Here is a 24,385-nt window from a genome sequence, read left to right as displayed (position 1 = left end):
CAAAGAACCCCTGCACTTTGAATGCTGAGGTAACTTGTTCTGACATGAGATATCTGAAATTAGATGACAAGAATCTCGTATGTCAAGGGTTCAGTTTCACAAGCCCTTCGCAAAAGCCTCATCCTAACAACTTTTTAATAATGTAGGTGGCTTCCTACAGAGTGCAGGCTATAAATCATACCCAGGTGGTCAGGACATTTGCCTAGGAGGTAAAAGGAACAAGTTCAATTCCATGTAAGGCTGAAAGAATTAAGCTTGCACCTCAGGCAAGTTCCATGGGTATATGGTAACAACCTCTTGTGCTTCTTCATCACACAGAAAGCAAGACTTACATTAAAAAAAGACCCTGAGCCTAATGCCTAAGAGTATGGGCAGGCGACTGAGGGGTAGGAATTAAAAATATCCAAGCTCTTACACTGCTGCAAGAACTGTTTAAATGAAAAGAGCAGTCTTGATTACAGTTTCAGGGGAATACTTCCTCTTTTTCAAGCAGCTGATCAAATGAGCAGGGTAAAGAGTTACCTTACTGTTTCTCAGTTTTCATTTGGTGCTGTTCAGGGCTCCAAATCCTAAAAACACTGATATTCTTCCTACATCCTCTGGATTGTCACCTGAGTTTCTCAGAGGCAAAGTTCCGATACCTCCTGGGAATCTGAACTTCCTCCTGCCCAGCACTTGACAACTACCTGCTCACTAGGCAGTCCTACTTAGTTTGAGGCACCTAATGCTCTTTATATATAGTGAAGATGGTTATTTAACTCTGCTTTTAAGGGATATACTTAAGAAATAAAGTGTATAAATGTTTATATGTGCAAAAACTACAGTGGCTGCAACCCATAATCATTCTTCTAAGGCATTTATAGTCTTTCTCTCAACCTGAATAAATACATCACTTAATATTCTGAGTGGCTGTGCTTTGATAAATAGAAAACCAATTTTAAATGCAAAAGCAATGAAAAATCCATATTTTCAAGCTTAAATACTGCAATCAATATCTCTCCCCATCAATCCATCTACATTAAGCAGTTTCATACCTTTTTTCCCCCATCAATTTTCCATTAATGAAATAGTCTTAGAAATAGAAGGTTTATAATGGCAAACAGTTTATTTTAATGCTGAAATAAAGATTTAAGCTATATATCTATCAACAGCAACTGGAAGTGCTAGGGGACAAAGGAATTTCAAGTGACCTCTTCTTTTGATGAACTGACTCTTCCCTTAAGCAAAATAATCAGTTTAAGCAGAAACATTGGGCAAACTACAGCATTAGGTGCATTTATCACAACTTAGTTAAGGTCATTTTAGTTTTCAGCAGGAAGCACTTGCAAGTGGAGCTAAAGAAACAGACCTTGGAGAATTTTAAGTAGAGCTCTAAAATCATTGAAGTATTCAATACTCAGAATCACAACTTTTACACAGGTTACTAACAAACCTCAAATGTCTGAGATTTGAGAGACCTAGACTGTATTTCTCTGATCTCCAGCCAGAGACTTAACATTTATCCCTTAAGCAAAGGTGCCTTTTAATATGTTTTATGCTTCTAACCGTAACAGATTTCTTTAATTAAACCTGTCACTACCACACTTCTATATATAAAAAAAAAAGTGATCTTTACCACTGGTATATGTTTTTTGCTTCATTATGCACTGTTTTGTCTCTATACAGAGTAACCCACTGCCCTCATGTCTATTAGCTACCTAAAGCACTTCCCTAACCTTTACATAATGACTCCCTGCTTGATTTCCCACGACTGATGCAAGAAAATGAACTAATACAAAAAGACCATACAAAGCTAAAACACACTCAATTAGGCACTAATTCAGCTGGGAGCTTCACCATATTCTTACCTTGTACCAAGTCTCAGTGCCAGCTGTGCCACACCAGAAGCATTTGCTTTTGGCAGACAAAAGTTCCTGGAAAAAGGTCCTACACCCCCATTTTTTTTCCTTAAAACTCATTGAATGTGACATGGAAAGGCTGCGTGCATCATGATTTAAGTTTTATTTTCTCTACTTCTTTGGTTTTAGTTTCCCATGACTGCGTTAGCTAACAGACCACAGAGGGCATTTTTCTCAATAAGCACACGAGGAGCTCTGTGACAGCTCAGGAATCCCTGAGCAGCCGTTACCCGCTGCAGGACTGAGCCTTGCCTCATGGAAATTATCCTTTCATTAGGTTTTTTTTTTCAAGAGTCTGCTGCTGCAATCATTGAGCTGATAAAGCCACTCACCATAGGAGTCGTAGGTGTCTTCACTCAGTCCGTGGCCATAGTCGTAGTAATCCGCTCCACTGCAGGGCAGGAGGGACGTGGAGAGAACAAGAAAGAAACAGTTATGAGAAGAAATACTTATTACTTATTCTATCCTTGAAAAGAAAGCTTACATGATATAGGACATGCCCTGAGAAAGGTGAGTATCCATGTGTCAGTGACAACTGAGGTCCTGCTTGTTTATTAATTAGAAACTGTATTTAATTCCATTTAGGATTTTTTTTCATCACTTAGCTACTCATCCACGTTGTAAATGCAGATGTGGGAATTTTTCATTTAAAATTACAGTTGGGAAGGTTAAAGATCTTAAGTGTTAATGAAAAAAATGGAGATGTAGGTACTGAACCAATTAATTTGTCTAATAAACTTTTTTTCATTACCTACTGCTGCCTAGTATTTTGCCTTTGTATCTTCAAATTCACTGATAAGATTGCAATAAAAGGCAAACAGTTTGCTGATGGGAGGGTTATACAGCTGTTGTGTGTGTACAACTTCCAGTGTCTTCAAAACAAAACAGAAGAACCCAAATATAAATGCTATCATTTTAACAGGAAGATAAGAAATGACAGTAGGAACTACGTAAAAAGCTGAAATCTGTAGTTGTTAGGATTCAAAAGTGTGTATGAATACCATAACCATGGCCTAAACCAGTCTTCCATTTCATAATGGTATTTATATTTGGTATATAATGGTATATATATTTGGTATCTTACTGGTATTAAGACTCTTGAATGAAAACTGAAGAACAATCCTTAGTACACACTATTCCATTATGCTTCCAGATTTCATGTAAGTCTAGCTATGTGTAGTCTTTTACACAGTTTGTAGGACATGAAAATCAAGTGCTTAAATAATTTTTTTTTCCTTTTCTTTCTAACGACATAGCCAGACTCAGGGTTGACAATATTCAGAAAATACTCTACAAACTGATGCTACCAAGTCATTACCTTCTGAGTGAAAAGGAAATCACTAATATATGATCACTAGCAAGTAATTACTGATATTGACAAAATGTTCCTAACATTAGATTGACTGCTAACAAAATAAACAACAGAGAGAAAATAAACAATTTATAGCCTTAACACAAATTAGCAGGTAAAGCATTTATACAAAACAAACAACACATCACAATTACTTCCAAACTGACAAAATAATTTGTTGTGCTTGGGTTGTTTGTGTTTTAGTTTGGGTTTCTTTTTTTTTTTTCCAAACTAAAAATTTTTAAATCCCACAAAATAACCAGGCCAGAAAAAAATACAGTTTTGGTGTGTACAAATGCTTATCTAAAATGTCTGGGTGAATATTTTTAATTGCGGGTATAATGCTTCCTAAACAAAAACTAAACCAGAATGCACTGTGAAGACCCACAAAAAAGTATCTCTGAAAAAAACAGTTCTCTATGGTTTCTCATGTAATGAGGACCCTAGAATAAGGGTAAAGTTTGAATAAGAAATATTTTTTCTCTGCAGCAGCCAGTAATAAAAGTCTTTATTCTGACAATGAACTGAAAACTGACATTCACTATCCTTCCACACAGCACTTATTTATTTTAAGGCTGTCATCAAGTTTAGAATAGAAGCCTAAAGCAGCTGAGCCCCATCCCTGTATCTGTCAATCCTGTCAGAATGACTTTGTGGGCTCTCATTTCATAGATCTAATATATCTACTAAACAAAAAAATGACTGATTTTACAGCACACATACTGCAAAACAAACATCAGAAAGGAAGGAACCTTTCACTTACACTGCAAGTATATCACAACTCATCTTTATTAACAGACAAACCCTTCAAAATTAATAATCTGTCTGAAAAGTACAAGTATAATGGGAAGTAACCATGCCCAGTGCAATTGAGTATTCCCTGCTCTACTTCATTCATGTTCTATGAACAATGCCAACGCTCTCCAGTCAACTCTGTGTTAAACAAACCCAAAGCTTCAGATGAGAAAACCTAAAGACCCAAAGAAAAGGGGACATACAGATGGTTGTAAGGAGTTCTGGGTGAAAAAAAAAAAAACCCAAACATTTAAAAGATAATTTTTTATTTGTTACAGAGTCTGAATATTCCATGGCGTTATCAATCAAGACCGACGGTAATGGGTATTTTGAGTTTTTTTAGAATTACAGAAAAACCTAGTACTGTATATGAACTTACAGCTCATAGAATTGTATTTTGTTTCAAAGCAATTGCCTGCAAAAGGAAACCTAGTCAAAACAGCCTGCAACAATACCAAATTTCTAAATTGTACATTTTAACTCATCAACTGAGATAACTGAGATAGTTGAGGTCAATTCTGCTCGAGGACTAAAGTAGCTATATTAAATAATTCTTCCTCTGGACAGAAGATATGATACACATTTTTGTTTCAAAATAATCCTTTACATTTAGACTCTTTAGATATATATATATTCTCTGACATCTTAGCATTCTGACTGAAGGCTATTATACTTTTTATTTCCCGTAATGCAAGGAAAGGCCTTTTCATAGAATCACAGAAAGACTTGAGTTGGAAGGGACCTTAAACATCACTTAACTCCATGGGCAGGGACACCTTCCCTAGGACCAGGTAGCTCAGGTTGCTCCTCTTCCTTTCATTTTGTCTCATAGAAAGGAAAAAAAAAAACATCCACGATCCCAGTTCATTTTCTTCTTTACCCCATGTGACTCCCTCCTTTCACAAAAAAAGGATAAAATATGCCATGGATTCTTTCCTTTTTAACCCAGCAAGACTAAAACACAGACTGCTTGGAGTTCTTTTGTTTTCAGATGTGAATTGTCTTCATAAAACCACTTCATTTAATTTTCCTCATTTCCTATGACTCTTCTTTTTACATAAATAATTGGATTACATGCTATAGCCAGCTGAGTTTTCAAGCATCTTTGTAACCATCAAGTAAATGGTACAAGTTCAATTAACACTGGAGTATTAGATGTGATTCAGATCTTTTGTACACACAGACACTTTGCTTATGTCCCTCTCTTTTTAACTTCTTTTGTATTGCCATTCCAGAGTAATGGCTTTGGACTGACAAGAGAGAAGACAGAGACAGCAAATAAAAAATGCTTTGATTTTCCATGTCAGCATAAAAAATTGGAACCACTTAATACTATGGAAGGATTAGAAAACAACAATAAATTTAAGTATGTTGTTTTTAATTGCTGAGGGCTGGGCAGTAATCCTACAATGTTCAGAGGAAGTGTGAAGTGAAGCTTAAATAGTTTAAATAAGGCTGGGGGAAGTGCCTGTTTTCTGTGTTAAGAGAAAAAGCTTCACACAGAAAGGAGCAAACTCAGATTTTAGCACAGCATCACTGATGAAGTAGAAATGCTTCTCTAAGACTTTATTTAGTAAACTAGAGGACTGGGAAGCTTCCTGCCATTCGTCTAGAATCACTATTGAAACTATCTTAAATACTTTAATTTAGAGGTATTCAACATAAGCCTTCAAAGGCTCTATGAAAAACGACCTCAATTTCTCAGGCTTTTCTACTAAGCAGATTTGTTGCTGAAAATATCTTGATGAACCACTGAGTGCTGTGGTTTAGTTGACATGGTGGTGTTTGGTCAAAGGTTGGACTTGATTTGGAGGTCTTTTCCAACCTCAATGATTCTGTGACTCCGTATCAGAAGAGCTCACCAGGCTATTTTGGGACAATCCTGAAAGAGGCAGATCAACCACACAATCTGAGTCTACTTCCAAAAATGCACAAAGGTAACAAAAATATGTTGCAATTAATTCATGTGATGGCCACAGTTCTTTATGTGATACAGACATCTTTTAGAATGGTCATTAAGACACTTCTGTGCTTGAAAGAGAAGCCATGTGGCAGGGAGCCTGGTTGCTCAGGAAAAGATTAGAAGGTCTCTGACTGAAAGCTTCCAGTTTACTGAAAATCCCAGACTTAAGCACTGACAACCCTGGTATAAGAATGGAGTGATCTGAAACTTTCTTTGGCGTCTGATGAAAAACAGCCTTTGCAACACAGTTCCGCTTCCAGTAATGCTTATTAGGGAAAAACTGACCAAAATGTCCGCTTTTTCTTTTTTTACATGAGTATCACAAGTAACTTTGATCCCTTTAGACAGAAACCAGGGCAGTTTCAGAAGGTGACAATAAAACCCTTAGAAGAACTGCGGTTTCCTTTTGTGCCAAGGGAAGCTCCACAAGCACCACCCTTTGTGCTTCTACAGAGTTGCACAGAATAGCAAAGCAGAGAAAACAAATGAGGATCTCTCTAGCAAGAGTTCTTATATGATAGACCCTGACTGATATGATCACATGTGAAGAGAACTCTTCCATAAGGATAAGCCTCTTTCCATCACTCCTGTCAGATCTTCACGCTCAGCTACTTTTGATAACAAAAAACATCTGTCAACAGAAGAGTGTCCAAGACAACAATCACTGCAGTGAAGCTTCTCATAACTCTGTAATTGTCTTGAACATTGAGTAGCTGTTCTCAATGCTTCTGTAAATCACTAGAATGCCCTATTCTGGAACCCAGCTTACAGCAGGGCAGCAGAAATCCAGGATATCAAGAGGAGACCCACATCTTTGCTTGCATTTTGAAGATAAATTTTTAGTTAATAGCCAGTTCTGCTGCTACTAAGTAAAGATTTCTTTAGTACATATTATTATCCCTGCAGCTCAGTTTATGTCTGTAAAACAGATAATGATCTCAGAAAACAATTTAGACCCCCATGCGAAAGTTTTATAAAATACAGAAAAATTATGCAATCTTCCTTGAATTATAGTCTATCGTACTCTCAAATGGAACCTACAAACAGCAGATCTGTTACTGGTCAGATCTGTTATCTGTTACCTAAAAGGTGACCAGAGTGCCCTCTCAAGGATCCCCTTAGCTATCACTATTTAGGAATTACTTTTTACGGCAGAAATGGTGAGAAATTTCAGTTCTGAATAGTGAAATATCCTCAGAGGTATCTGCATTCTGGTGCTACCTACCAGGCACGGAACGATCTACGTATTTCTCACAGAACTGTACAGTTGCCTAGAACAGTTTTACCATCTGAAATGTCCAGTTATTGCTGTCTCAATTAGTCTTTCCCCCCAGGCCCACTACATTCTCGTGTCCCACCTCTCAAAAAGGAAAGGAAAATGGCAATTAAAAGAGGAGACTGGAGCACATGGTTCAAAACAAGGCTTCTCAGGAACCGCAGCAGCAGCAGGAGCTACAGCTTTACCTTGAAACTATGAATAGAATACAGCAACAGTACATCCCCGAACATGAGAAATGCTAACCATATTAATGTCAAAAATTTGCTGCATCAAATAAAGCAGCAGCAGAAAAACTAAAAGCTCAGGTTGCATAAATTCAGCATTTTGGCTGGTGAATTAGAACCAAGCCCCAGCCACCCCACACCACGTCTGTCTGGTTTGCAAGGCAGGGTGTGAACTGCTACCAGAGGCAGCTAAACTTGAACTCTTTAACTATCCAGGTGTGTACCAATCATATTCCAGCTGCTAAATGGGGAAAAAAGACATGAAATAACATTAACATCAGAAAAAGATGTGTTTTCTTCCCTCTCCCTGCAAACAGACAAAATTACCCTGGACAGTGGAAGCAGCAGAGAACAGTGAAGATCTGAGGGATATCAGTCAAAAAATCCTTAGACTATTCACTGCGATACTGGAAAGATCTGGGTATTATTCCAGCGAATTCTTGGTTATCCCCCAAGTCTTGCATATGTTGTTGTCAGAGATCCAAAATGATGTCACTTGTCACAGAATGGAGTACAAGACAACACTGCCTCGAAAACACCGCCCCAAAAACTGCACAGGCAGTTTGTCACCATTCCATCACCACAAATATTGCTCCAGAAGATAACACACCATACCTTCTTATCTTTTTAATTTACTGAAGGAACAGTACAACTTTCAACACCTTTCTAAAAATGTGAGGCCTTACTCACCCATTGAAATTGCAGAACATTTGAGAAAAAAGGTATCAGTCCATCCTGGCTTTATGTACTTCAAAAATAATGAGTGTGCCATCAAGGCATACATTTGGTAAAAGAAAGATTAGGTTTAATTGTTTTCAGGCCTGCATAATCATAAGCTTTACCATGTTCAAGACCTTTCCAGTACTTCCCTAATGTCCTTTGCACCAGCAGGATCCAAACCTTGCCCCTCCAAGTACAGTAAGGCAGAACTCTTCCTCCTAAGGACAATTCAATCCATTTAAGTGCAAAGACTCATTTCCTGGCCTCATCTGAGCTCCGCTACTTCTATCAATGTATGTGTTTCAGGTGGTTCACATACAGCACTCATGATACAATCACATCAAGATAAATGTGGTTGCAATGGTTACTAATACAATATTTTTCACCATCTATACCTGGACTATATCAGAATTGTGCTTAAAAGCACAATTTACAGCCCTCAATATTTCTACTGAAATGAAATACCAAGGAGAAACAATAAAGGCATTATAAAGTTTTCCTGCAACCATCTCCCATTTTTAAGTTGCCCAATTAAGTAGGTATTTCCTTACCAACAGAAAGAAGGAACATTTTTCTTCCCTTGGAAGCAAACTGAATACAACAGGGTAGTCAAAGAGAAAACTGCAACTTTCAATTACTGCTAGTAAGCAGACAAAGTGCGTTGACTATCTACCAGCAAAACAGTGTCAAATCTTCATCTACAAAAACATGTTCTGTGACAAAAATATGCTCTGAGCTGATGCAGCCTCATTTCTCTTTCAACTAATAGGCACTGGCTTCCAAGTGTGAGTTACCACTGAGGTTCCTTCTTTACCTCACACCAGGGAAAAAAAGTCTTCCCTATATGTATCTCTCTCTCTCTCTATATATATATGTCATTCTCTGTCTACTGCAAATGTAAATTTAAGATGTCCTTCCTCTAGTCTAGAGAGACTATGTAGTCTTTCTTCCTTGTATCTCTTAATCAAACTGCTGGAAAGTTAATTATAATGTGAGACATTTGAGAAGTCCTTTCTAAATGAGTAACTTTAATTTGTAAGATTGATTATCTATGTTCTGTCTCCAAAGCCTGTATATCCAGCACCATTTCTAAAGCATCCTGCTGACACCTGGCAACTGGAAACTCTCCACTCCTCTTTGCTACCTCCATCCTCCAACTTAAAACACCTTATTTAAAATAAAAAAGGCACCCTGTAATCAATGTGAAGCCTTCATATAACTAAGATTTTTTTAACTATGACTAATTCCACAAGTTACCATTAATAACTACAACACAGCACTTAATATTTAAAAAATATTCCCTGTTAATTAATTTTTTCCCTATTTTGGACTTGCAAGATCCATTTTGACCTTCCCTTTCCTCATGTTTTCACTTGTGTAATCAGTCAAGGGAAAAACAAATCAAAATCCTATCAAATACTAATCCTCTTTAATTGTATTGTGGAATTCAACCACCCACTTTAAGGTGCTGTAAAATCACCTAAGTAAAATGAAACCAATCATGCAAAATTGATATAATTTTATGAAATAATGACTTTTTTGATTCCTCAATACTTTTGATTTGATGTTACTACTTTCTGCACTACTATAACACCTGCATATTAGTTTCCTGTAGCAGCTTTCTAAATTTGTTTTCAAATGCATTTTTACTTGTTTCCTAAATACAGAGGCACAGTCATAGTTAAATTTAATAGAAAAATCATGAAGAGAACCAAATGAATTTTACTGAGTATAATTACTACAGATGAAGAGAAAACCTAACATTTATTAAACAGTGAAGCCATATACCAATATCACCATGAGGACTCAAAAAAATCTTTTCCAGTTTGAGTGCACCATGAGATATGCTTGTTTTTTCCATCCCTACAGTTGAATAATCTTAGTCTTACTCCTTTTTACTGTCATTTCAGACCAGATTTCTGTAAATCAATTGAAAAAAATTAAAATACACCAGATCACAATTAAAACTATCTATACTACTGAGGCACTTCTGAATAGTTTACCTTGTCACATCTCAACATGTAATAAAAAAAAATCTATCTAAACCTGAAAAATTAGATCTGAAAAACTGCAGTAAATAATCTCTTTCAATAATATAAGTACAAAAATTAGGCAAGAAAGCACATGGCAGGATTTTCAGTTAAAAGCTACATTAGCTTATTTATGCTAATGCCTTAAGGTTTTATTTTGCAGAATTATAACCTCCAATACACTCTGGTACAAACCAGGCGTACATAAGCAACAGCAACACAAGATGCCAACCCTTTGCACAATCCCCAGAAATCAAACTCCTGTGGATTGATTTGATTTATAAGCCAAAGCATGAAATACAAACAGCTACAAGCATTAAAATGGAGAGAATTACATCTTGGAAAACTACAGTAACAGACACTCGTTTGCATATAATGCATATTTATACATCCTGGAAATGCATGATTGCTGACAAACTCAACAATGTAAATTTAAAACACTGAGCATCACAAACAAACTGCTAGCAATTAACTTTCAAATACCAATAGCAACATCTCCATAAGCCAATTTCAAATCCATATGCTCAGCTCTTCATGAAAATCCTATTAAACAGGAATGTCATCATCTTTTGTGACTACTAAGCACAGTTTCAAAAAAACACCTGAAAATTTAGTTCCTAGGGGAAAATGAGGAAGGTATTTCTGAGAGCTACATACTAGGAATCAGCTTCTCTTGTAACTGAAGTGCCTCTGGAATAACATAAAAAGCAGTATTTAGAGACTTGAAGGATTTTACCAAACCAATTTAGTTGTATTCTTCAGGCATCAGTTTAACAATGGCCACTGCCGGACTTTAAGGTGTTTTTTTAAGTCCTTTTCAACCAAACATCCAGTTTCTCTGTTCTTAGGTAACTACCACAAGCTACCAACACAAAATTCCTCAAACCTTTCACCCCACAGGGTCTTTGTGCATAGTATTCCCTATTACAATGAAATTTTCTGTCTTGACTCAGTCACTTTTGAAATCGATGGCAAAGAATTAAGGAGGCTCAGGGGGAACCTTATCACTCCCTACAATGACCTGAAAGGAGGATGTGGAAAGGTCTCCCATGTGAGAAATACTGGATATTGGGAAAAATTTCTTCACTGAAAGGGTGGTCAGGCACCGGAACCATGTGAGAAATACTGGATATTGGGAAAAATTTCTTCACTGAAAGGGTGGTCAGGCACCGGAACACACTGCCCAAGAAACAGCATCCTGAAAGGCTTAAAAAATGTGTGGATGTGGTAACTGGGGACATGGTTTGGTGGTGAACATGGTAGAATTGGGTTAACAACAGGATTTGATCTTGGAGGTCTTTTCCAACCTTAACAATTACATGATTCATAACACCATGTTTCTAATGTGCCTAGGACTGACCATAGAGGCAGTTATGTTTTTATGCATTTAAGCAAATGATCTAAGTTTCAGCATGTAATTCTTACTTCCCAACACATAAATAACAACCATAGAATGATTTAGTGGCACTGAATAAACGTAGGTGTACTAAAGAGAATATGCCAATTCCCTCAGCTCAGATTAGGTTAACTGGGTGGCTCTAAGGCTGTCATGGGTTAGCAAGCATAGTCCCAGAAGTGATGTTCTTGCAAAGGGGTGCTTACAGCTTTGCCCATGACCTGACAGAACCTATCAGCTGGCCAATTTGAATATGGACAATTCTTTGAGCCACCTAAAGTTGTGACCGCCTCTGTGATCCACACTTAAGAATAGACAAACTCCCCCCCCAAGCTCTCTCTCGTTTCCGGCGCTGGCACAGGTGGCTGCGGGGCCCAAATGGGGGCCAGCAGGCCCAACCCAGGCCCTGCTTGGGCCAGGCCGGGCTGGGCCACGGCCATTCTGGAGCTGATGGACCTGTTCCAGCCATGGAACCACCCCCCCCCCCCCCCCTTGCCTTGCCATGGGCAGCCGGAGCAGCTCGGCTCTCCCCCCTCTCCACTGCGATAAGAAAAATTCAACATTCCAGCTGCAAAGCTGCAAGGCTGAGGTGAGATTAACCCTTTTATTGCTGTGAAGAGCTGAAAACCTGAGGGAAGAGAGAGAGAGGAGATGCTTAAAGCTGAAATTCTGTTGTGAAGCTATGATATATCAGAGTATCCCGTTGTAATTTCATGAAGATATGGGGGGTGGAGTGTTCAACTCGTAAGCAGAAGCACCTGCGCTGAGATAGGCAGATGCTGATGCAGCTGTAATTTCATGAGAAGTTTGGACAGGGAGAGATGGACCAGATGAGGACTTTTGCTCCAAATGGGAAAGGAGAAAACCTCAGTTCCTAGAGATGCTCCCAGAGATAGTCCTAAAGATGAGGAAGACCCTTTGCTCCCAGGGAAGGAGAAAGGCCTCTGTTCTTAGAGATGAAATGCTCCCAGAGATGGGTGAAGAGAACTTTTGTTTCTGAACGGCTCAACCTTAAAATTGTACCCCAGAAAACTTCAAGAGTGGACCCTCGAAAGCAGTTGCGGGAAAAGCTGCAAGTCGGGGGAAGGGACTCACATCGCAAGCAGAGAGACTCCTCTTCCTAAATGGACTGAACAATATTTGGAAGTGGGTGGCTGTCTCGGTGTGATGATGTGTTCATAGCATGAGCAAGAAGAGACTTCTCTTTCTAAATGGACTGACCAAGGTTATTATGGAAGTGGTAAACAGACTGAACATCTTAAGGGTTGTCTTTTCACATTGTCAGTGGGAGAAGGGAGGAAGGTGGGGGGAGGAGGAGAGTTCTGAAGATGGTAAATTTTTTTTTTTCTCCTTCTTTTAGGTCTGTTAATAAACTTCTTTCAAGTTTGGTGCCTGCTTTGCATTTCTCCTAATTCTTATCTCACAGAAGATAAACAGTAATGAGTATTTTGGGCCAAACCACTACACTAAATTGGTGTTTCCACCTGGTTACAAACCCAACCCGCTACAAAGGCTCACAGGGAACTTGCAGGGATTTGATTTTATCACATTTTGGTATGATTTGAAGTGATAGTAATTACTGTTAGATATGCACAAAGAGCAATTGAGAAATGCTATTTAAGCCAATGGCAAAATGATTGTTGCCAAAAGAAAGCTATAGCATTGTTAGGTAAAAGTGGAAACCAGAAAACAATGCAGAAAACTGTAAACAAAGCCAGCAATTTCTCCAAGTCCTAATTTTTCCACTTTTATGCATGGGTTTAGATTAAATTCTGCAACAGAGTGAAGGTGAGATCACCTCGACTGAAGATCTAAAATACTTATAAAATTATAAATTATAATTAAACACAAAATGACATTACTACATAAATGACTCATTCTTGTCCCTCAACAGACACTGGCATACAGCTAAACAAAGTTCCTTGCATAGTTTAGGCTGCTGATCTGTGTTGTAGGCTAAAAAATAAAGCTACACAGAAGCTTTTCTTTTTCCCCTAGGAAAAGTATCCCATTTTAAATGTTACCTGACAAGCCTAAAGAAGTTCTTTGAAACTTCTGAGTGCCTGAAGCACACAGATGGGGTTTCTCCGCTTTTTTTTTTTTTTTTTTGCACTACAGTAACTGTGTTAGCCATTCTCTCTCGACAGTAAACTTAAAAGCACACAGTAAACCCTCTAACGCTACTGGAAAGGTAACAAATCCAGCCCCCTTTCTCAGCAACCTTGCCACATAATCTGGACTTCAGCACCAAACCTCATTCCCTGGCATGTTAACTCTCTGCAGCATCTGTCACTGCTATGAATGGTTGATCATAAGTACCTCTGTAGTCATCTCAATGCCATTAAGCAGATGGCAGTGCTAAATCCAAATGATGTAGTACATCTCCCTGGTGGACTTTGTTTCCATACACCACCATTATTCCACAATTCCTCAGTGATAAATCTTACGTATTCTAGAGAACATTAAACAGTGAGCTGACAGTGACAATTGATTTATTAGCATCCATTTCCCTTTGCCATATTATTGTCCTCGCAAGCACTTGTGCAGATCATGTATGGAGTCAGTAAGGGACCGAAAGCACTTTGGCTCAATTTGAAATCTATTTCAGAGATTTAAAATAACTAGATTTTTTCATGCTGAAAATGTTTAAACTACAATTTTAAATGAAGATTCAACTAAATCCTCATGATTCCTCCACAACACTATTAGGTGAATTTTCATAATAAAATTGGTCTAGCATTAACACCAGGCCATCAAAGCACCCACTGCTTTCTGCAATAAATCCAAGGAAATAAATACAATTATAGACAGGCTGGGGAAGTCCTTTTAGAGTGAGCTAAGTTGTGTAAGGATTCATACATGCTGGTGACAAGTCTCCATGTCTCTGACAAAGGCAATCAGCACCAGAAGTCACGAGTTTGGCTTTCAGAATGACAATTAACATTTACCATAAGATCCTGAAAAGGTTTTTGGCACACCACTGCACATGTGACATGAGTAAATTTCTAATATGTAGAAAAAATTAATAAATTTCTAATATATAGAAGAAATTCTATGAAGGAATTCCTGACTGCATAACATGCCCTTGACTGCATATCATACAACCCTAAAGCCTGATTGCATACTGAGCATGTAGTAATAGGAAAAGAGGTTATGGCTTTAAACTAAAAGAGGAGAGATTTAGATTAGATATTATAAAGAAATTCTTTACGGTGAAGGTGGTGAGGCACTAGAACAGGCTGCCCAGAAAATTTGTGAATGCTCCATCCCTGGAAGTGTTCAAGGCCAGGTTGGATGGGGCTTGAAGCAACTTGGTCTGGTGGAAGGTATCCTAGCCCTTGGCAGGAAGCTTGGAACAGAATGATTTTTGGGGTCCATTCCAACCCAAACCATTCCATGATTCTATGAAATACTTGCTATCCTCTGATTTTCAGAAATTGCAAACTATTTTTTTTAATTTTAGATTGTTTTGGTTTTTTTATAACAAGACTAAGCAGTCCAGTTGATTAAACATTCCAGTTTATACTGACAAAAATATCATCTAACAATCCCTCTGCAAAAACTGTACATATAATTTAATCTTCTAAAAATCAATTAAGGATCTAGCAAAGCACAGTACAGCTTCAAGGGATATTTTAAGTCATTTTGACCATAAAAAATAATTCTGTTAAAGGACATCCTGAAGCACTATTTGGGGCTTTGTTGCATGAACAATCAAGAGTGGATAATAAAATGTTCTAAAGGAAAACAACATTTTTTTATAGGATTACAGGGCATTAAGATAGATGAAACTATCAGAAAACTCTCATGTTTCTCTCTCTGTTAGTGCTGTGGCAGGTTTTAACTCAAACTTCAGATTGCCAGGCACATGGAAGGATACAGTCTCACACAATGTCAAATAAAATACCATTAAACTTCCAACCACTCACAATTTGCTATCAGCAAGCAGTTAGTATATAGAAAGGAATAATTTATCTGCGGAACAAACGAAGTCTCAACTACCTTAATGCACACAGAAATACACAGTGTCCTATTCTTCATATCTAAACATGTCATCCATCCTAACCCCTCTCAGATTTTGCCATTTCTGGGAAATACACTTGAAATATCCAAATTAAAAGAGCAATAAAGGAGAGTCACACTGTGTAGTGCTGAAAGTTGAATCTGGAGAATGCACTCCTGTGCACCTATAGCAGAAGATCTGCTGTCATGCAACCTCTTACAGATCTCCAAAATTCCTAAAGATATTTAAAATTCTATTGAAAGTTTCCATCTTTAACAAAGGAATCACTAAATAAGCAAAATGTTTAAAACAAAAATGAGCATTTTCACTATTTCCACCATATCACACAATGTACACTTTGTGAGCATTAAGCCCTGTTCTTGCACTCAAACTTAATACTAAAAACTACTGCAAGTAATTTAATGAGACAACTCATTTGCAGTTAACTAGCTATTTCTCAAATTTCCTCTTTATTATACAGTATCATTAAAATCACAATATTTCTACAGAAATCGGTATCAGAAGACTTACTAGAAATGCTATTATTTCAAGATTACTATTTTCATCTTAGAAAAGGAAAGAGTACTTCCATATACTGGTCACTAAATGATGAATTTTAACACATGACTGCTCTCCATGTGCAAATGCAGTTTCTTTCCATGTTTTATGAAGGCAAAAAATATCAAGAATGAAATAAGGCTAAACTATGAAAACAGTGCACTTTTCCCTAATTTCCTTCATAGTAACAGCATTGTAATGCACCTAAATATGGTAAGTATCTCATAGTGGTTACACAATGATTTTGCAATATGGGCTATTACTTGATATTCAGATTAAAGACAGGAATGCTGGTCTAGGTAGCTCAGATGGCTGTTTATAGTTATTACTTCTTTCCTGCCAATACTATCCTAAAAATCTTTCTGCCAAACCAGAAAATATGCCAGAAAATGAGTGTTGATATCCTGTGAGAAACGTGCAAGTGAATAATTTCTTGTTTTCTCTTACCACAGAGCACTTAATAAAATTAGGGGAAAAAAGTCAAGCAATCATTAAAAAGATAACAAATTCATTAAAATCTAACAATATATGTATTGTGAAACTACAGGGAAAATAACAAGTAGAAAGTAGAACAATCATTTTATGAAGTATCTCATTCTAGACAACTAAGCATGTGCACATGTATCTAAGAATATTATACATATTCTTATGTATTAATCCTTTACAGGAGCAATTTCATTCCTTGGGAGATTTGCTTTTTTCCTAATTTTAGTTCAAAGGAAGAAAATCTCAATGAAAACCTTAATGTGGAAAAATAACCAAATCCAAGTAATGTTTAATTTTGGCTCAGGCAAATGACTTTGTAATGAAGTCTAAACGTTTGTGTGCAATAAACCCATTTACCAACACTTCAAGCACGAAGCCAGAACAAAATTACAAACATAAAAGTTGAGGACTACTTTGGCAATTGTCTTTTGGGAAAAAAAAAAATCCATTACTAGTAACTGCTCTCAAAATGTAACCCTCTACAGTCTCATATTTTGAAGATTCTACACTGCTGATTTCTTGAGTAATATTTTTATCAAGCTTAGAGTCTGTAGGAGCCAAGTATCAGACACAAAGGCAATTTCATTATTTTAGTTCTCAACAATAATGACACTTGAGCTTTCCACTATGCTTTTTCACATTGACTAAGTTGTTGAGCACAGAAAAATATTCATTTACACAACAAAACTGAAGTTGGGTGTGACAACACTACAGCAAAGCAGATGCCAGGTGTAAACAGCTTGTTCTCAACTTTGCTGTGAACAGTTCTGTACTATTTCAGATAAAGCTGCATTGTAAATCTTACATATTTAGCAGAAGATAGAACAAATCTGCCTCATATACACTATTCAGTTTAACTCCAATTCCCCACATGGGATTTATTAACAGGAACCTCAGTAACCCTACCTCAGAGGCAGGTAACTTTGCCATAAAATTTCAAGACATTGTCAAATACACTCAAGCATCTACTACTGAGAAAATTATGAATTCTTGGTCTGAGAGAAAAAAGAGTGAAAATAAATTACAACTCAGTGAAAAGTGCACAGAAGTTCTCTTTCCAGACAGGCACATTGGAAATACCCAGAAGTGGAGGTCATCAGCCAAGCTGCTAAATTTGTAACGGGATTTTTGCCATGAAGTTCAAACTACCACTTAAAGGAAGCAGTTTGTACTTCACAGCATATTTCCCATCATTGGGTCACACTGTGACCCAGTGTTATTCATGGAGTTGCCAAATACCGACTCCTCCGAAGAAAGCAAAATTTAAAAAGAAAAAAAAATATCAGAAGTGCTTAAAAATACTGCTGAAAATTAAGCAGGAGAAGGAAAACAAATGGCAAGAGAATCAAATTTGTCACAAGGAAGTCCACAGAGGAGTAAAACAAACTGAAGAGCGTACTTTTCTTACAGTCAAATACAACTTTGTTAACATTGTAAGAAAATTTAATCACTTGTGTTTCAGACAATTTAATACCTTTTATAAAGTCTTTTTTCTCCTCTCCCCTCCCTCACACAATGAATCTGAATAAAATTTTCCTGAACTCTTGAGAACTTTGATTTAAGTTTTGGCATCACTAAAACTGTTACAAGTTCTCAGTTCTGTTTCTTTTCAGTCACTCAGAAATTTAACTTTTATACTTATGTGATAGTAAAGACAAGTAACATGGGGGTTATTTCTAAAATCCTCTCATAAACTTTTTGCTGCTTAACATGAAATTGAAAAACTCTAAGCAGAACTAACTGGCCAACCACAGAATTTTTCAATTGTTGTTACAGCTGATTTGGAGGCTTACCTTTGTGCTTGAGTGCTATAGCTGTTATCATAGGAATCATAGCTTTGTTCATCATAAGCAGCTCCATAGCCATCATCATACTCCTGAAATGATATATAAGATGCAATATTAATTTCAAGCACACCCCAGAAAGAGAGCAGTAACCTAGTTCTATATGTGAGCGAGAACACTCTCCTGAAATGTATGTATAACATATGTACACCATGAAGTGGCAAGATCTTAAGATTAATAGAGACCAATTCTACCTACAAATTTTAGACCATAATTCCTTTAAAGGTAATTTGAGCTATTGGCAATGCACTTCAAAAAGATTTTTTTTTTTTAGTTAACATTGGCTTGTGCAGAGACAGTACAAACATTTCATGTCTCCATGTTCTTGAGTTTGAGTGAGCTACTGATCTTCAGGAAACCTCTAGGAGGCATCTCAGGAATCAAAACATCTGAATAAATATTGTGCAATTGACTTAGGTATCTGACTTCTTTCTGGACAATAAATTCAATATTCTGTGTAGAATTTGGATAGGAAAGAACTTTCCTAGAGCTAAGACTAGTAACAATGATAGCTTTACTACTCTGAATGCCCTGTGAATACTCTTCAACCTGTGGGAGTTCAGCAGTGAACAAGAAACTAGAAGTAAGGACTTCTTACTCAGGCTCTCCACATTATACACATGATTTAAATACACACTGTAACACTCTTCTCAAAACAACACTGTATTTGAATACCAATTTGAACAAACCCCTAACCCCAGCCATACAGAAGTTTAAGATAAAAACAAGTGACAGTGATGTTGTGTTTTTACAGAGAGGGATGAGCTATAGAAATCTGAAGAACTGTCATCAATTTACTGTTTTGTCCAGTAATACACCTATCTGAACTTAACACAGTAAAAGTAGAAATGGCACATTCACTGCATTGATTCCTAGGAAATCCTAATATCTAAATCCTATCTAAATACATCAAAGACCTCAATGGATATTTAGGAGTATCTTGTCCAGGCTTGTCAGATGAGAAAGACCTTATGACAAGACACTGTGAAGACTGGGGGATCATCTTTAATATAAATCGTATATATATGTGTGTACAAATAAATAAAAATGGTGTTTTCTGGATAAGTGTGTATCCAACCCTGGCAACCAAAGGATAAAGCCTCATGAAAGAGCCAACATTTTTACAAAAAAGAATGTTTAAGAATCTTTCAGCAATGACAAAAGAAAAGCAACAAGCAGCATCAATTAGATAGGGATGACAAATGATGGATGGATTGTCCAACTCAAGTAGAAAACATCTCCAATGATGGGAATCTGACAGCTTTCTATAGCAGAAGCTAGTGACATCCTCAAAACAACTGATAGGAAACCTAATTTCCTATGAGTTTTTAGCAAGTTTTCCAGTCTTTTGAAATTGCTTCTATGGGAAACAGGCAACCTGTCTATCAATAGAACTTCACCACTGCTAGAACAGTGCATGTGATTGTTTCTCAGCAGTCATTAGGAGAAGGTGTCTCTGCATATTTGCCAGCACAGTTAAGTAAGTTGATTCGTTGATTTGGAAGAAGAAACCAGGATTCTTTCATCTGTCAGTTGTGTGGAGATCCATGGATAAATAATCACAGTTAAAAGGAAATGCATTTTCTCTTTCAGTAATTCACTGCCCTGAAACTAAAAACTAAACCAGACTCTTAGGATTTTCTTGCCCATCAGGTATGGATTTTTCTTGATAAGCCACAGACTAACCCCCAACCCCACTGCCTCCTGGCAGTTATTTCAAACAGGCATTTTATTACTTATTGATGCAATACACAGACATCTGTTAACAATACGGACCCTGACCAACAGCAGAAGCTGCCTGAGCCAATTTATTTGCTCTGTTCCAGAACATTTACACAACATTTGGTCTCCTCACATAGACTCTCCCAGCTGTGAACCAGCCATCCCTGAGATGTGCTTCCAAACTTCAAACCAGGCACATCCAGCAGTGGCAACAAATGAAAGCAGAGAACTGAAATTAACCTTTTAACATGATGGGAAAGCTTTGCCACTAAGGAATCATTAGAGACCTCTTGAGCAATTAAGTCTTCTCATTCTCATTTATGTTAACTATTTTACTGAAAAAATGGATCATGAAGAAAAGGCGATAAAAGACTACTCTGAAGTTATTGTGTTTCTATGACTTCTTGAAAACAGATGAATGAAATAAATTTGAAATGAAAGGATTCTTCATAAGATGTTTAACAGAACAAAAGGAAAATTTGTGGGAGATCCATTCTGTATCAGACTGCATTATTTCTTTTATTAGAATTTGTCTTCCAGAGAATTTTTGCCCAGGATTCATTACTGTTCACCACTTTGTGTGTTAGTAAGTTGACAACTCCTGAAATTAAGCCCTGCATTATGATGTTGAAGGTGGCTCTTAGAAGCCTTGTATGGAAAGATATCTGATTTGTGGTTTGTATGTGGGATTCCTGTCACTTAGAATTAAAATCATCAACCTGTGCTTTTGAAATTACTATAATCTGCTTAAATAGATCAATTACCTTTTATTAATGTATTTCATAAAATCACAGTATGGTTTGGGTCAGAAGGGACCTTAATGATCATCTTGTTCCATTCCCTGTCATGGACAGGGACACCTTCCATGCATCCAAACTAGACCAGGTTGCTCCAAGCCCTGTCCAACCTGGCCTTGAACACTTCCAGGGATGGGGCATCCACAACTTCTCTGGGCAGCCTGTGCCAGTGCCTCACCACCCTCACAGTAAAGAAATTTTCCCTAATATTTACAGTTATAAACCTCAAAGTTTACACTAAAAAAAAGATAAACATGTGCAACATGCTAAAAAAATAGAACGGGTTTGCTCTCAATAGCCTGTTCTGTTAAGAAACAAGAGATTCAAATTCCAAAATACATGTTTGCTCTGCACGACTCCTTTGAAGTAGCAATTAGGCAGGAGCAGCTGAAGTATGTCTCAGAGCTTTCCCTGAACTAGGTCTGACAGTATTTGCTCTTAGTCAGTATTTGAAAACTTTCTCTTTCAGAAGGTTACAAATAAGGTCAACCAAGACAGAAATTTTTACATTTTAAATTAAATCCACACTACTTGGGTATTTTCTTTCTGAATCAGACCTCTAGTGGCTTCAGCAAATGTTTTCTTTAACTTTATTTAGTATTTAGGTGAAATACCCTTGACCATCTGGCATGTTTCAGCACTATAAAATACCATGCTAACTTAAATGAAAGTAACTATCATTTTTACACGTGTATAACAAAAATGGACAGGACTGAACTTACATGCACATAAATCCTGTACTAAAGTACATCTTTGTACTAAATACATTCTACTAAGCCCAAGCATTGCAATACATGTTTCTTTCTATCCAATAACAAAAGAATTACACCTTCATAAGGATCTTCTCATTACATTTTTCCTGCTGATTTTAGGGCATCTTTCAGGTACTTATAAAAGCATTCACTTTTATATTTAAAGCCATTATTCTTCTTCACATGGATGACAGTGTCTGTATTCCTTCTACCTACTAAATGTAATACAATGGACTTCCCTCTGTATTCATACTACATATGTCTATAAATAGCTTTTCCTAAATGTACTCAGATATAAGAAAGTTTACTGGCAAACCCACAGTTCATCTCCCACAACAAAACCAAAAAACCCACACCAGATCATGTCTTGATTCCATGAACAGAAGCCTTTTCTTTGTTATTCATTATTCTACTTTTCAAGAGTTAAGTTTTCTAGCTTGTCCTATCAGATTTAGTCTGATCAAAAGGCAGCAACTGTGATGAACAGTCTGTGCTTACAACAGAAATGCAGGCAAAAAAGAGCTGAAAATGCTGAAGTCCTCCTAAACTACAGGTATTTATCACTCAACATTTGAAGTATCCACCAGGAAGGTACAAGTGTCTTGATTTCAGCCTTAAGAATCTTCCCCCAAAGTAACAGAACAGCTGGAGTTACAACACAGATCATCCAAAAAGAATATGAAATTACTCTGTAAAATCTCAAAGCTTATTAATAAAGTCCTTTATTAAGCCAACTTGTAAGCATTTCTACTTAAAGCCTCTGCCTGCAGTGGTCTCAATGATAGTGCCCACAGGTGATATAAATCCAAAGAGCAGCACTAGTAGCTCTAATTGGTTTGCGTAAAGTACAGACATTTTTCATTAATAGAATCAAAGGCAAAGTGTAAATATGCATCCTTCAACTATATTAAGTTACTATAATGGGTCAAAAAATTATAAAAGCAATCTTTGCCAAAACCTCTGCACTCCTCAAAACATTATAAATCATGTTAAGCCTTGCTTATCAGTGCTTTTTAATTACAGCAGTATTCTAAACAAACCCCTGGTAGCGGAGAACAGGAAATGGTGGTTTTAAATTGTAATCGGCTGGCAGTGACAATGAGACTACTGTGTGGACCCTCTTTAAGGAAAATGAACAACATTTCAAAGAACAAGACAGAGAAACAGGAAGAAAGAACAGGGTAAAAGTGGCCTTTAACAAAAAGGCCATTTGCAGCACTGGGGGAAAAAAAAAATCATGAAATCAATAAGAAATCAATTTTCCAGCTGTTCTCATCTACAGAAATTCATCCAAGGGAAAAAAATAAGGGCCATTACCACTATAGGTAAAAGACTGTGGTTTTTTCCCTTACCAGTCTCTGAAATTAATACTTACACAACTACTTTATCCCAGAATACTGGAGGAACATATCCCTTTTACATAAAAAACTATCAAATTAAAAAAAAAAGTTTGTGCAGAGATTAACTTGAAGGAGAAAACACAAAACAACATCAGTGCAGTGCAATGAACTTTTCCTGGCAAATTAGAACTGTAAAGGGAAGGAACGAACATTTTGTTACGTGGGAATAACATCCCCCCTTCATTTAATCAACAGGGAATATGGGGTAATCAAAACAAATATGGGTAGCTACAACCATCTAAAGTCTGAGTGCCAACATCAAGGACATTAGCAGCAAGCATGCACAGACTGTAAGCTCTTATTTTGGAGATTTTCATCTGTTTTCATCCAGAAGGAGCCTAATGCATATCCAACCAGAACAAATAAGGTATTCCTGGAATAAGAGATGCAGGAGTGGATTGTTTTTCATGCACCTCAAAAAAGCCCTGAGGAGTTGCTAATGAATATAGACAGCAACATTTAAACCAAATTACTATCAGACCAAAACAAGTCTGGTTTTCTATACACAACAGCAGGGAGCAGTGTCAGACTCAGGAAGACTCATGCTCATTCAGTAATATCAAGCTTTAGATAAACAGCTTAAACTAAAACACTTTGAAAGAATTTTATAGGAACTTTATACATGAGTTTTGAGATAGGCAAGGGGAAAACCTTTTCAGCCTTTTCTCCAAAACACTCCACTGTTTCCACAGCCAATGTCACCGAATTCCTGGGAAAATGGAAACATTTTGCATTCTCTCTCCATCTCATCCTGAAAACCCCAGAGAAGATAAGAGAGTCAAAATTAAACAAAACAATTAATTGAAGGGTTTAAAATTTGAAACCTTTTTTTTTACATTTATCTCTTCTTGTTTGTCCTATTTACTATGAAAAAGAAAACATTGGATTGGGAAGTAAAAACCAAGACATGTTTTCATGTTACGAACTTGCTTTCCATAATCTTACTCGAATTCCCCCTGATTTAAGAATAGTGTTAGCACTTCTGAAAAGCCAGAACTCAGTAAACAAACTGCTCAGAAAATGGTGTGATACCTAAATGGAAAATACAACATTTTCCACAAAGGGGAACAGGGACAGCAAGGACAAAAGATAATTTCTCTAGTTGTTAGAGACTGAAGCTAATTCAAGCCCTTTTCTAGGAACCCAAACAAAAAGCTTCACAGTCAA

General features: G+C 37.0%; 1 protein-coding gene across 2 annotated transcripts in view; it reads right to left on the bottom strand.

The window, feature by feature from the left end:
• The window catches only part of KHDRBS3 (KH RNA binding domain containing, signal transduction associated 3), a 94,286-nt gene that overhangs the window by 5,365 nt on the left and 64,536 nt on the right, over positions 1-24,385 (bottom strand). For both annotated transcript variants that reach the window (XR_011148501.1, XM_069005530.1), the window contains exons 7-8: positions 18,497-18,579; positions 2,231-2,289 (exon numbers count right to left, since the gene is read on the bottom strand). Coding sequence is in view for 1 of the 2 variants with exons in the window: in XM_069005530.1 (XP_068861631.1) it covers positions 2,231-2,289; positions 18,497-18,579 (142 nt within the window). In the remaining variant the exon portion in view is untranslated. The remainder of the gene's footprint in view (positions 1-2,230; positions 2,290-18,496; positions 18,580-24,385) is intronic.

The sequence above is a fragment of the Aphelocoma coerulescens genome, chromosome 2 (assembly GCF_041296385.1).
Source record: "Aphelocoma coerulescens isolate FSJ_1873_10779 chromosome 2, UR_Acoe_1.0, whole genome shotgun sequence".
NCBI classification, from domain to species: Eukaryota; Metazoa; Chordata; class Aves; order Passeriformes; family Corvidae; genus Aphelocoma; species Aphelocoma coerulescens.
This window is presented reverse-complemented; position numbering and strand designations above follow the sequence as displayed.